The sequence below is a fragment of the Chionomys nivalis genome, chromosome 16, assembly GCF_950005125.1.
Source record: "Chionomys nivalis chromosome 16, mChiNiv1.1, whole genome shotgun sequence".
Lineage (NCBI taxonomy): Eukaryota > Metazoa > Chordata > Mammalia > Rodentia > Cricetidae > Chionomys > Chionomys nivalis.
The window spans coordinates 40,843,261-40,857,992 of record NC_080101.1 but is presented as its reverse complement, the minus strand read 5'-3'; the positions used below and the strand labels follow the sequence as shown (position 1 = coordinate 40,857,992).

The window sequence follows — 14,732 nt, the reverse complement described above, 5'->3', positions numbered from 1 at the left end:
CCTACTGAATGCCTAAATTGATAATATTTATGGAAGTCTTTTAATTCCTTTTCAGTGATCAGGTCTAAAGAAACTATCTTATTGCCTGCAGAAACCAGTTTCTAAAATTCTACTTTATAATACTGTAGCCTGTCGTAGCTTCTAAGCAGACGGAACGGAATTTTCCTGCTATCCAGATATCTGTACGTTACCGTGTCAATCTCTGGCAGTGCCTTCAACCGTGGCACAATAGCAGACAGATGCCAAAAGAATGGGTGGCCTCAAATCTCAATCTTGGTATGATAAAAAGCACAGAATCTAAATCTAGTCTGTATCTTTTCCTCTTAACGAAGGAAAGGAATTTGACTACTTCTTACTCTGAGCTGGCCATAGTAAATCCTGATGCTTTGCATGATAGGGCAGGGATGTGGATTATTGAAATCCCTGCCAGAACCATATCCTCACTAGCACTAGCAACCATTTCCTGAATAAACATTCCCTGAAATGCCCAGGAAGCAGCAAGCACTTGTAACTACTTTTTAAACCAAGACTGTGTACTACTGAGGAGATGTGGTTGGTATCAAGAGACTTGGATTCGAAAGGGCTCTGCCCTGTAAACTGGAGCCAAGTACAGAGCCTTGTTAAAGGATGGAGATGGAGCCAGATGCTCCCCAGGCCTCTTGTGCTGGTAAGTCAATACGGTTTCAAATATCTGCGACCTGACTGGCCCTTATCTGTTACTACATTCAATAAAAAGAACGACAGCTGCTGACTAAAGTTCAAAGAAGGAAGCAAGGTATCTAGAAAGTTATACATCAGTAGAATCAGTGTTCAACGACACATTTGACCAGTGGTAAAGCAAGCAAGCAAACAAACAAACAAACATAACATAACTACCTGAATATGGCTGGCAAGATGGGAGTTTACTACCTCTTCTGCCAATAGAACACTGAACTTTTCCTAGTATTTGTATAAGATAGCCATTTTTCTCCCCATCCTGCAGGCACAGCACACTTAAGTAGCATGAAGATGTGTAGACAGCGCTGCAGAATGAGATAGACAGGGAAGGGAGAAGGGAGAAAATGGGATGCACATCCCAAAGACTTCAGGCGCAGTATCCAAGGACAGTCACTAGGGATGAGCAGAAGAGGATTTAAATTGAATAATCAACTTTCAAACAAAAAACATCCTCCCTGGCCCCTAGACAAAGCAGTGACAGGATGTGAAAAGATTCTAGAGTCAGGGGAAAAGGAGGGGCTTGCGAAAGCAGTAAGGAATGAATAATGAACTAAAGAGGGTTTTTTCCCCACTCTAGTGTAGGAATAACGTTGAGGTCTTTCATTTGAGATTTAAGCATCCAGCTATTAGAGTAAGGAAATGCTTCTGAAAATAATAAGAGAGAGTCGGTATAGGAACAATAGAGAGGGGAATAGCAGGGTATATGTGATCTGTTCTGGGAAATGGGAAGGAGGAACTCTAATTGGGTAGGGGAGAGGGAAATAAGTGCAAAGGAAGGAGAGAAGAAAATAACTTAAGAATGTCAGGAAAAGTCATAAGGAATCATACTATTAGCTAACTGTCTTAAAAAAAAACCATAATGCCCATACATCTATGTATATACATACACAGTTTAAAAGAAATTTTCTCATCTGGGGAGACAGTGCTCCCTCCAAGAGCCAACGATCATCTAACAAAGGCCCTCACCCCAGGCATAGAAGCCCTCTTTGGAGTGGTTGATCAGAATCGTCCAAGAGACTCTCAAACTCACAGGCTGTTTCTATTGCCCTTGTTTGCCCCCAGATGTGGATGGTGAAGGCTCATATTGCTAAAGACACCATACACCTCACACACAGAGACCAGAGGCCGCTCAGTGGGAGCTGACCTGAATGCCTCCTCCTTCTGGACTAACTTTTAAGGCACCAGAAGGCACTGTGCAAGATTCCAAAGGAGGGAAAGAACCAACAGTTCTGGCCATCCATGAAACTTGTAAACCACGCAATGACCAGCTTGGCAAGTTAACCTTAAAGGTGGACTTATGGGCACATACCTTGGTAGTAACCAAGAACTCTCTAATTGTATTTAAGATCCACTCAACAGCAGGAAAATCATGCCCGGCTCTGGAAACCAAGCTAGCTACTACCCAAGGCTCTTGAAGAGTCACGGAGCTTAAAGGTGAACCTACCACTAACCGCTTTACTAAATCAACATAATCCCCAACTATATTTTAAATATTTCTCCTGATACCCACAGATAAGTGTACTCCTCAGAGTTCATCAAGGAAACTTCTCTTTACAACAGATGGACACTCCTACAGCAAACCACAACCAACCAAAATGCAGAGTTGGCTAACCCAGACTCAATGGATACATCTATAAATACCCCTACATCTGAGGCTCAGGGAACATTTTGGAAGGGGAGGCGGTATGACTGTAAGAGCCATAGAATCAGGAAGCTTGCGGTGAAATTATCTCTCCTAGTAACGTCAGAAGCTACACCCACAAAGTCTCACCAACATGACCACCCAAACAAAGATGATGATACACATGCTCAAGTGAAGGCAGGGGAAAACCCACAAGGCTTCAGTCCTACAAAAAGTACTACAGGCAAACAGGGAATGCTGAGGAGAAATAGTCTTCCCCAGGGAAGAGCATGCCCACTGGTTATCTAGTACCAACTGGTTAGCCCTGAAAACAAATATACAAGGAACATTATACAAAGCAAGCAGATTGAATGGAGGCATATATATGTCTCTCTGTATGTGTTTATGTGTATATATGTATATGTGTATGTATATACATATACTTATATGCATGTAACAAAAATTAATGGAAAAAGGTCATGGATTAGGAAGAGAGCAAGGGGGTATATGGGAACGTTTGGAGAAAGGAAAAAGGAAAAATAAATTATATTATAATCTTAAAAATAAAAGACACAATTGTTGAAAACAGGCCAAATTCCCTAAACATGCACACTATTGCTCTTAGGAATTTTTGAAATGGACTCCAAGTATTTAAAAACAATTTCAAAGATTCCAGAGTACAACTATCTTTGAATATTTGTGTTTACCTATGACGTATAAATTTATCTGTTAACCTTCATATCATCGACTTGTAGACAAGTCCTTCACCCAGACTTAAAACATTAAAAATTGCCAACTTCAAAACTTATTAATAAGTTTTCCACAAATTAGTTAAAAACTCAAATGAAAAAGTTTATTTGAACTACTAAAAGCTATTTCTACATTTTTCTCATTTAGATAATTTTTAAAAAGAAATGTTTATGAATGGTTTCTCCCCAAACACTGAATTCTTTTTGTTTCAATGGCTTAAATATGTATAAAATTGTTTTACAATCCATTCTTCACATATTTAGCTTAAGAAACGTTTTTAGTGTCAAGAGAAAATCCCTTCCCTTTTCTGATTTACCCAGGTTTGAGAAAACCACAGTGCTGGTCTTATTCCCAGAGGAGAGGCAGATTGGTGGGTGCCCACCAATGGCTGCAGACCGGCAGGTGTAAATGGCTGCAGATTGGTACATGTCTCCCAATGACTTGCCCACCGAGGGAGTTGTTGCACCTGAATTCTTCCCTTTCTGATGATGTCATGACTTTCCGAGGCCAGGCAGTGTGCCCTTACCTGCCAGATCTGCTCTTCACTCAGGGAGGTCAAGCGGTCACTCTTTAGCACTTCCTGAAGCAGACAGTAGGGAAGCGTGAGAACATCCTCTGGGCGACTCTTTAGAAGCTCCGAGAGATGCTTCACTAGGAAATCAATCACAGCCTTCTCCAGCAAAGTGAGGTGAAAGAGGTCAGCAAGTCTGTACAGATCCAAGTAATTAAAGCTATTTAGTTCCTGGGTGCCAAAAAACATAAAAAAAAAAAAAAAACTCTTAGAAATTCACATAGAACAGGCAAGAAATTATGTTCACTCACTACCATTTTCATACTGGGTGGGGTGAGGTCATTGTGTGTGTGTGTGTGTGTGTGTGTGTGTGTGTGTGTGTGTGTGTGTGTGTTTCGAGGCAGGGTTTCTCTGTATAACAGTCCTAGACACCCTATAAGTAGCTCTTGTAGACCAGGCTGGTCTTGAACTCACATAGATCCACCTGCCTCTGCCTCCTGAGTGCTGGAATTAAAGGTGTGTACCACTATTGTCCAGCAGGGACCATTAATATTAAGATAATTCCCCTACCCAATTATAAGGCTCTAAGTTTTCCTTCACCCCCAATCCATATTCTTTTCAAAATAACTTCTTTTTATTTTATGTGCATGAGTGTTTTGCCTGCATATATGCCTGTATGGGGGATCCCTTGGAACTGGAGTTACAGACAGCTGTGAGTTGTCATGTGGGTGATTGGAATTGAACCCTGGTCCTCTGGTTTGACGTCCCAACGTGGGGCTATTTTGCCCCCAACCCGACACAGGGGGAGCGTAAGCTCCATCTTTCCCAGCTAGTTACCGGAGCTCAGGAAGTGCGATTTACAGCGACTCCTTGACTCGGCTTCTTTCTCCCCGCATTCTCTTCTGTTTACTCCACCCACCTAAGGGTTGGCCTATCAAATGGGCTAAGGCAGTTTTCTTTATTAGTTAACCAATGAAAGCAACAGATAAGATACAAGAACCACCTCCATTATTTCCCCTTTTTCTGTTTAAACAAAAAATGGCTTTCACTTTGTGCTGGTCTCAATTACCATAATAACAGCACAGTTAAGGTTTAAAATGAGCAGGACACAGACAGTACCGTATTATCTATATATGGTACAACTTAAGTTTTTAAAAACTGCTTAACATTTTAAAAAATGCTCCTAAAAAAAAAAATTACAGATTCACAATAAAACTGATTCAGACACTGTTGGATAAATATACGTAGACTTAAGAAAAAAAATATATATATATAAAAAATAAAGTTAATGTCTTAAAAAAAGGGTAAAGTCTTTAAAGAGACAAAGTACAGATAGTTATAGATTAAAAAAAATAAGCCACATAAAAATAAAAAATTCACAAAAAATCTAAATACTTTGTATTATTGTGTTTTCTTTAAAATTTTTGACTGTAAAAAAACTAACTGCAGAGAGACATTTCATTATATGGGCTGCCAAGCTAAACCAAAATGGATATAAGGGTATTATAATTTCAAAATATGGGTCTAAAAATATGATGCTTTGAAGAGGGTCTTCTTTTGTTTTCACAGAGGATAAGACTCTATGGATTGCGTCTTTCCCAATATGGTATGATAGACCACGCCCTCCTAAAAGGTTGCTGTAAACACCTTCAGAAAATTACTTCATTCAACTGCCGACTAAGATGACCCTGACACACAGGTTATACCATAAAAGACCTAGTTAACGACGCCCCCATTCAACAGAAAACAGTTTGAAAAAAAATAACTACACCCATATTCCCAAATATTGTTTATAAATGTTCTTTTACATTTAAAGGGGGATATGATATAGATATGAATAATTTGCATTGGTATGATTTTTAAGGTCAATTTTGTTATAAGTATATGTATTTCTAATCTTGATTAAGGTATTGTGATTGTATAGTTCATTAAAAAATGTAATGTATATAGGTTGTTAATGGATAATCATCGATAATTGTCAAGCTTTTAGTCATGTTAGTTAGATTTTCTAGATGTGCATAGATATATTTCAGCTAGATAGGCATTCTTCATATCTTTCAAAGACTACAAAATATGGTATTTAATGTTTTAATAACTTAGGGCTTTTTATGAAAATAAAACACATCCGCTCCTGACAGCACCAATCTACTTCAAGAGGAAGATGGGCATCGAAGAGGCTCCTTATGGAGTTTGATAGACATTTGGACAAGAAACTGCTCTTGCCTGGACTGATACATAAACGACACAGAGAACCCGCAGAGAGAGGACTGCTGAACTTGCCTAAAGGTGAGATGATCTTTCGGGGTTCCTGATTTATAAAAGAGTCTACGAGACATTCTGCAGGACACAGCAGATAGTGACTGAACTGTCTTTGAAATTTCCTGCTTGATAAAAATGTCTGCTGGATACTATGAGCCTGTAGGCCAAAGATGGATGCCCCAACGGTACAGAAGAACTTTGGGTGACTGTACAGGTAGCGAGATGTCTCTGTCATTTCTAGAGTTTTGGATCTCTTGTTTACTTAGGTAATATTATATCCTTCTGGAGTCTTTGATGGAGTTAAAAAATGGATAGATAGTTATAGTTTTCCTTAGTTATAATAAAATAGATATAAATATTATAACTGTAATTCTTGCTTGATAACTGTTTTGCTATATGTAATCTTACTATGTTAAAGTGAAAGCCTTTCTTTTTTGTTTAAACAGAAAAAGGGGAAATGATGGAGGAGTTACTTTCATTTAATAAAGAAACTGCCTTGGCCCATTTATAGGCCAGCCCTTAGGTGGGTGGAGTAAATAGAGAAAATGCTGAAAAAAAGAAGCTGAGTCAGGAGTCGCCATGATTCTCCCACTCCAGACAGACGCAGGTTAAGATCTTTCCTGGAAAGCCAGCTCATGGTGCTACACAGAATATTAGAAATGGGTTAGATCAATATGTAAGAGCTAGCCAATGAGAGGCTGGAGCTAATGGGCCAAGCAGTGTTTAAGAGAATACAGTTTCCGTGTAATTATTTCGGGGCATAAGCTAGCCATGAGGGCGGCCGGGTGCCGGGGATGCAGTCCTGCCGCTCTTATTACAACACTCTGGGAGAGCAGGCAGTGCTCTTAACTGCTAAGCTGTCTCTCCAGACCTTAAAGACATCTTTACAATGTGATTTCCTGAAAGGATGTCCTCATTTTGCCAGCTGAAATGCTACTTTGCAACTTTTAAAAAACATGTGGAAGTCCTTACCAATAAAGACTGGTGGTTCATGGGAGCCATCACGAAGGACAAGAAAGAAAGAATCTTGGGCTTTTTGTCTGCTTGCCCTCACCCTTTCTTTGCCCTTCATTGGCATTAAAGTCTGCTTCTCCAGGATTCTGTTGTGTACTGAAGATCAACTGAGACACCCAGACTCATGGAGTGAACAACTGTTGGAATCTGGGACTTTCTATCGGTAAACAGTCATTGTTGGACTTGCTGAGCCACAGTCTGTAAGTCATTCTAATAAATCCCCCTGTGTAAATACACACATGCACACACACACACACACACACACACACACACACACTATATCTCTAGAGAGCCCTGACTAATAACTAATACAGGGACAATCATGCATTTTACCTTGCCTGTAGTTTAGCTCTTTGTCTACTGAACGTAATCTAAGAACAGTTAAGTGGGGATTGTGGACTAATCACAAACCCAAAGACACAGTAATTTTACATTGTTTGTGAAACTTCAGTCCCAGTATGTCTATACAAAACGACTACCCATCCTGACTTAATGGAGTTGAAAGACAAAACTTATATGTAAATCTTAACAAAGGAGTTAATCTCACCAAAAGACTCATGTCTTGAATATATATCAAATCAACCTAAACGTGGATCTTGTTTTGCTAGCCTTGAACATTCAGAACACCAGCAGCATTCCCTCCTATTTATTCCCAAAGTTTCTGCAGCCATGCTCTCAAATGTATTGTATAGCCAGGACTCCAGGAAACTTTAACCACAAAGCTGCAGCTCCCAGGAACCCCTGTCACTGCACCTCTGTGAGAGCCAGGGTGGTACATTCCTTTGTTGATAGAAAGCTTGCCTAATTAAGTAGAATAAGAATAATGGTATGTCAGATTCCCCTCATTCAGACTTCACAGTCACTAATACGTGGTTAGTGTTCTGTTGTTACAGGACTGGAGGGTGCTATAAGGCATCCATATATTCTACAGACCTATTTAATTAAACATGATATATTTCCTTTCCCTAGTTTTGTAAGACTATTAAGAATTCTAATAATATTTTTTTATTTTTATTCTTTTTTTAATTAAAATTTCCACCTGCTCCCCGTTTCCCATTTCCCTCCCCCCACACATATTGCCCCCTCCCCCCACTCCCCTCCCCCTATCTCCACTCCTCTTCTCCTCCCCCCACTCAATTCCCCCTCCCTCTCGATACTGAAGAGCAGTCCAATTTCCCTGCCCTGCAAGAAGACCAAGGTCCTCCCACTTCTATCTAGGTCCAGGAAGGTGAGCGTCCAAACAGGCTGAGCTCCCACATAGCCAGTTCATGTATTAGGATCGAAACCTAGTGCCATTGTCCTTGGCTTCTCATCAGCCTTCATTGTCTGACATGTTCAGAGAGTCCAGTTTCAACCCATGCTTATTCAGTCCCAGTCTAGCTGGCCTTGGTGGGCTCCCAATAAATCATATAATTTCAAAATATTTGACAGTTTAAATGAGTATTTTTTAAAATCTGATACTTATTTAAATTCTCAAATATTATGGGATCATATATACCACAAGTTCACGTGTTGTCTATATCTGCTTGGGTGTAGCAAAACCTCCTGGAGCATGAGTTGCCTCTTAGGGGTCACATCCATAAAGTAAACTGACTCTCCCTGTCCTAACAGTCAATAGTTTCCAGTTATGCCCCAATTAAGGGTGGGACTGCATGAGCCTCTTTACTATCCATGCTGAGATTTCAGCTGGTTTGATCTTGTTCAGGTCTCAGGTATGCAGTCACAGTTGCTGTGAGTTCACGTGTAACAGTCCTGTCGTGTCCAGCAAACACTGCGTCACTACAGAAACTCACCGCACTGGCTCTAATAACGTCTCCCCACCTCTTCCATGATGACCATGTAGCTCTAAAGGAAGAATATGATACAGATGCCCCATTTAGGGCTAAGCACTTCACATTACTTTATTCTCTTCATGCTGACCAGTGTGGGTCTCCATGGTAATCACAATCTACTGCAAAAAGAAGCTTCTCTGATGAAACCACACAAATCTGGTGGGACAATAAAAAGGAGGCCCCTACTATAAGATTCTTTTTTTGTTGTTATTTTGTTTTTTTTTTTTTTTTTTTGAAACAGGGTTTTTCTGTGTAACAGTCCTAGCTATCCTGGAACTAGCTCTTGTAGACTAGGTTGACCTCGAACTCACAAAAATTCACCTGTCTCTGCATCCCGAGTGCTGGGATTAAAGGCGTGCGCCACCAATGCACTACCCACAATAGGATTCTTAATAGGTCTATTTGCCACCAAGTCTTAAAGGACTCAATGTTTATCTTCAAAATACTGTTTATCAAAACAGATGACCACTGAAGTTCACCACAATGCAAACATCATGCCTTTTACTCAAAATAGCCTGGCTTTTTATTCACATTTTATCAAAGGAATATGTTGGTTACAGCACTAGCTTTTCAACTTAAAATTGTTCTTCAAAGTTTCCTTCTTAGGCTTGGTAAGTACAAGGCCGTCAGGAGAGGACAGGAGAGTCTAGTGTGTACTTCAGTACAATACCTATGGGATGGAGGACATCTCTGAGTAAGTTCACCTAATCTAAAGCCTGGAGAATAGTTCGGTGCCCCACAGCCTTACTCTGCCATTCGTCCAAAGCCTACTTTTCAACTATTGCAGGCGTTTCAGGGTTCTGATTCAATGGTCAGTACCAGGGCACAAAGACGAGAGTAGGCAGGAGCAGAAACACCTACAGAGAAAAAGTGGTGGGCATGGAGCAAGTGAAGAAAACATGAATTGGTTATGGAATGGCAACTGAATATACATCATCAAGGGTCTTTCTATCTTTATACACCCATTCTGGGTTTCTTCCAATTATAAGCCCCAAACTTAAAAGCAGTCAGTCCACTTCAAAATTAAAGATAATTTTAAAAAATGATTTTAATGTGGGATTTTAAATAACTGTCTTTTCTTTTTATTTAATTTTTATTGAATATAATTTGATAATGTTTTCCCTTCTCCTAAATCCTTCCCATCTTCCTACTCAACCAATTCATGTTCACTTATCTCTCTCCCCCCTTTGATGTGGGATTCCCCCCTCTGTATGCTGTGAATGTCATTGATTAATAAAGGAACTGCTTTGGGCCTGTAGCAGAGCTATAGGGCAACAGAGCGAGGTGGGGGAAACTAAGCTGAATGCTGGGAGAAAGGAGGGGAATCAGAGAGAAGCCATGTAGCCCCGCCGGAGACAGAAGGATGGAACTTTACCTAGTAAGCCACAGCCACATGGTGATACACAGATTACTAGAAATGGGTAAAATTAAGATATAAGTGTTAGATAATTAGAAGCTAGTGCTAATGGGCCAAGCAATGTTTTAATTAATACAGTTTCTGTGTGGTTATTTCAGGAGTCTGAGCAGTTGAGAACCAACAAGTAGCCTCCCAGCAACACCCCTTTCCCCTCCTTAAGTAACAAAAACAATTATATTTTTGTTATTTTTTTCTCTTCTACTTCAGCATATGTGTAGTTTATATGTATGTATATAAATTTTGTCTGTGTGTAGGCACATGTATTTTTGTGGTGGTTGCATATATAGATGTGGATGTGTATGTTGGGAATCATGCTGCGTCACATGTCCATCTTACTCATCGAGGCAGTCCTCTCCCAGTGACACCCTTAACTCCCCACTATGCCTACTCTCCCAAGTCAGCTTGCTCTGGAACCCCAGCTTTGCTTTCTAAGGCTGCAATTACAGGTAAGCTGCCCCATCCATTTGACATTTATGTGGGTTCTAGAAATCCAAACTCCAGTCAGTACTCACGCTTGTCTGGAAAGCACTTTAACTGCTAGGCCATCTCACCAGTCCCTATGAAAAAGTTTTCATGTATATATGTGTGTATTATATGTGCATATTCGTGTTTGTATACACATGCACATGTGTGCATGCATATGTATGCTTGTGAAGGCCAGACACTCATGTTATGTGTCTCATTTGATCTCTCACCCCCTTATTTTTTGAGATAGGGTTTTTGCTATACCTGGAACCCATCAGTGTGGAAAGACTAGCCAGCCACTGAGTTCTAGGGATCCAGCTGTCTTCCCTACAATACTGGAGACAGATAAAACCAGGAATGCTCACTTTTCATCTGGGTGCTGGGGATACACACCCATGTCCTCAGTCACACATAGTAAACATATTACAACTGAACCATCTTCTCAGTCCCACTGAGTTTCCTTTAAAGGTAATTTTTTAATCTTCTTCAGGACTATATTAATAAAAATCCAAAAATGGTGTGCCATGAATAACTGAACAGCACTACTCGTACTGAAGGCCACTTGTACCTGTCTGTGTATGAGAGAAACAGCAGTTTTGAGATAAAGATGCTCTGAGCTCCATCTTTTCATTGTTCCTTAAAAACAATGTCCCCAAATCTCCAGTGCCTTCTAGCTATGTCAGAAGCATCTGTTCACCTTTCCATAAATAACTTGTGTCTCTGTAGTTCAACTGTGAGCAGTGGGAAGGTGAGGGGAATAGAGAATCCACCTCCCTAAGACCATGATGCCATAGCACACACCCCTTCAATTGGGGCAGACAGGATCTGTGAAAACCATACATAAGTTAATCATGAAGAGATAATCACTTTCAGTGCATACACACACACACACACACACACACACACCATTTATACTCTAGGCTTTATTAAAAAAAAAAAAAGAAGAAGAAGTTGCTCCTGTGCCCAAAGAAAAAGAAAAGAAAAGAAAAACTTGTATTCAGGGCAGAACATTGCAGACACAGAGACAACTCAGGACAGTAGGGATGGACAGGTCCCTGAAGTCATGCAGATGTGGTTCTATTGATAAGAAATGTACACCATCACCAGACTGACACTACTCATCATTTCCAAATGAAAAAGTCCAACCAACTCACAGGGCTGTCATGGAGACACTATTTGAAAATCACTTCCCACAACAATTGGGCTGATGCAAAGTATAGAGAAGAGTGGGGCCTGGCAGAGCAAAACCAGGAAAGTATAAAAACCCCTGTGGCTTTGTATCAGAAAACCAAAGTTCATCCCCGTGTGTGGGGGTGGGTGGATGGAGAAAATTCTAAATGTGTGAAGTCCTGGGTGATTGTGTGTTGTTGACATGAGGCAGTCTTAGCCTCAGACCTGTGGGAAACGGCAGCACCATTCCAGAGAGACAGAAAAGCCTTCCTCTCGACTGTGTGAAGGTGTTTATAGCGTATGCAGAAATGTCTGCCACAGTCCTCTCTCTCTGGGTGTTTACAGCCTGAAGACTTCTCCGTTATGGAGACTGCTCCTACCGAGATTAGCTAAACCTGTCTCTGTGAGCCCACTGCATGCCCTCACTCCTTGTTTATCTCTGAATAAGCATGCTTCCCTGTGCAGTGCAGCTGCATGTAATAACCTCACCTCTTTGTTCAGCTGTATACAGCAAGCATGCTGAGCTTCTAGTGTGCGATGGCTTCTCAGTTAGATAATCCCGCCTACCAGATCCCAGCTTTACTGTGGGTCTGTGTGTCTCTGTGTTGGTGGTTTCTTCACTACCTCACCTCACCAGACAGGTCTGTCCCCAGAGCCTGCTGGAGATGGCAAATCACTGACAAAAGAAGGGCAAAAGAAAGAAAATGGCTTCTCTAGATACCCATTACTTGAAAGAAAGTGTACAAATACATTAGGAAAGAAGATGATGAAAGTAAAAAGAAAAATACAGAATTGAGTACTAAATTCATAACTTAATGGTCCTTTAGCCTATATTCCTATCCAATCCATTTTCCTTTGCTCAGAATCCATTTTCTCACCAGCTGTAAGGGTCTTCTCTGAGCTACCATTCCATAGCCTATTGTACCAACATGTCCAAACTGAACCTATTTCGTGTGGACTTGCTTCTTCTGTATATTCTTTTTTAAAAACAATTTTAGATTTCTTTATTTTATGTGTATGAAAGTTTGTGCACCACATTCATGCAGTGTCCCCCAAAGTCAGAAAAGGATATGGGATCCCCTAAAACTGGACTTATAACTGAACCCGGAACTCTACAAGAGTAACACGTGCTCCTAACTGCTGAACCAGCTCTCAGCTCTTCTCTTTCTTCTTTTGGAGAATGGTCGCATCTAGATTTCTGCGTCAGGAGCCCCCACACTGGCCTATATTCTTTTCTTATATCAAGTCAATTGCCTAATCCTGTCTATTCTTCCTTATTAGCATGTCTCTTATGTCATTTATCATCTCTTGTCTGGACTCCTGGAACTGTCAAAAATTACCATTCCTGCCTCTGGTATCAAATTATCAATTCTCTCCTTATGTAACGGTTTGACCATACCATGAACTGTTTAAAATTCAGATATAAATGTATTTAATAAAAAGAAAGGGACACCAAAGTGGGAAGAAGATGTATTAGGGGTTGTCTGGAAGGAGTGGGAGGGTAGAGTTGGGGGTCGGTAGGCTTAAGAAACATTGTATTCATGTATCAAATTGTCAAGGAATAAATAAATGACATTTTAAAACAATAAAATATGTAGACATATTTAATAACAAGTTCTAAAGACAATGCAAATGAAACTATAAGACACAAAAACAAACTTAAATACACATCTCTTATGCTTAGATAAGAATTTAACATTTGCAATGTCAGTTCTTCCTAATTTACCAACTAAATAGAAACCAAAATAAAAACACCACCAAAGATGGAGGGGACCTGACCTTAGCCCTACAAAGCCCCAATTTCAGCAGAAAGCAGCCAGAATTAAAGTCTATGTTCATAAATCCCTTGGACTCCATCACTCTCTAACAACTGTTCCATAAAGTCATTTCCTTTTTATAAATAAGCAAAACTTTTTAAGAGAATTTTTTAAAGCTAAGTAACAGACTCCCATCTGCTTATAGGAAAATAAAATAAAATTCAGAACACAGCACTGTCTCCCATGACCTGGATTCTGCTGAATTCCTCATCCTGCAAAGCAGCATCACGAACCAGACTGGCTTGACTCCAACTGTGACAACCTCGCACACATTCACAACAAGAGGGACGAACACAACAGGCGCTGCAACCAAAGACATAAGCACCAGTTCTTGAAGAGTGCAGTGTTCTGGAAGGTCTGTCTGTCTGTCTATCCCCTTACAAATAAAGGAAAAATATGACTAAGGTAAACACTACAAAAATAGAACATGAGGCTGAGTGGCTGTAAATAAGGGTTTGACCTGGAATGAAAAGTTACTAAGGGTTTACTGAGAACGTGGCGCTAACAATTGAAGGAAGATCAGACACTGACTTATCAGGACAGGAGATTTGCATCCACAACAGGTTTCATTTCTTCCCATCTACTGAGTGTTTACAGTTTATCAATTCTTTTGATTTTTGTAAGATTTAAGATTTTGAATGTTTTCCTTTATTAATTTATAACATGTGTGTGTGTGTGTGCATGTTCACACAAGTGGCAGGTTGTATGGAGATAAGACAATTTGTGGGAGGTGTTTCTCTCCTTAAATCATGTGGGTCCCAGGGAGTGAGCTCAAGGAATCAATCTTGCAGCAAGTGCCTTTAACAGCTGAGTCACCATCATGCCATAATTATCTTCTTATTTATTGGCCTCACCATAACTAATTCAATCATGAAACCTACATTTTAGAATAAGAAGGAGCTGAAGCTGCAGGAACAATGTCCCAGAACTGGGAAGCAGCAGGTGCTAATTTCTTATGAATAACAGTTTCCCTTCTTTTCACATGGGCATCATGCCCAACATGTCCCTCTCTGTCTCCATGGGATGACGCCCTATCACGTTTTTCTACTAGTCTGCTTGCTTCACCTATCTCCATCTGTACTTATCTTCTACACTGTCTGTACTTATGTGTGCATGTACAGGCCCCCCAAAAGTTAGTCCTTTGGGAAGACAACCGGCC

The 14,732-nt window shown here is 40.3% G+C and overlaps 1 protein-coding gene across 2 annotated transcripts in view; it reads right to left on the bottom strand.

The window, feature by feature from the left end:
* The window catches only part of Klhl32 (kelch like family member 32), a 207,043-nt gene that overhangs the window by 60,495 nt on the left and 131,816 nt on the right, over positions 1-14,732 (bottom strand). Inside the window, exon 6 of one of the 2 annotated variants that reach the window (XM_057791029.1) lies at positions 3,615-3,830. In XM_057791029.1, the coding sequence (XP_057647012.1) occupies positions 3,615-3,830 (216 nt within the window). The remainder of the gene's footprint in view (positions 1-3,614; positions 3,831-14,732) is intronic. The other variant, XM_057791030.1, reaches the window with a different exon arrangement.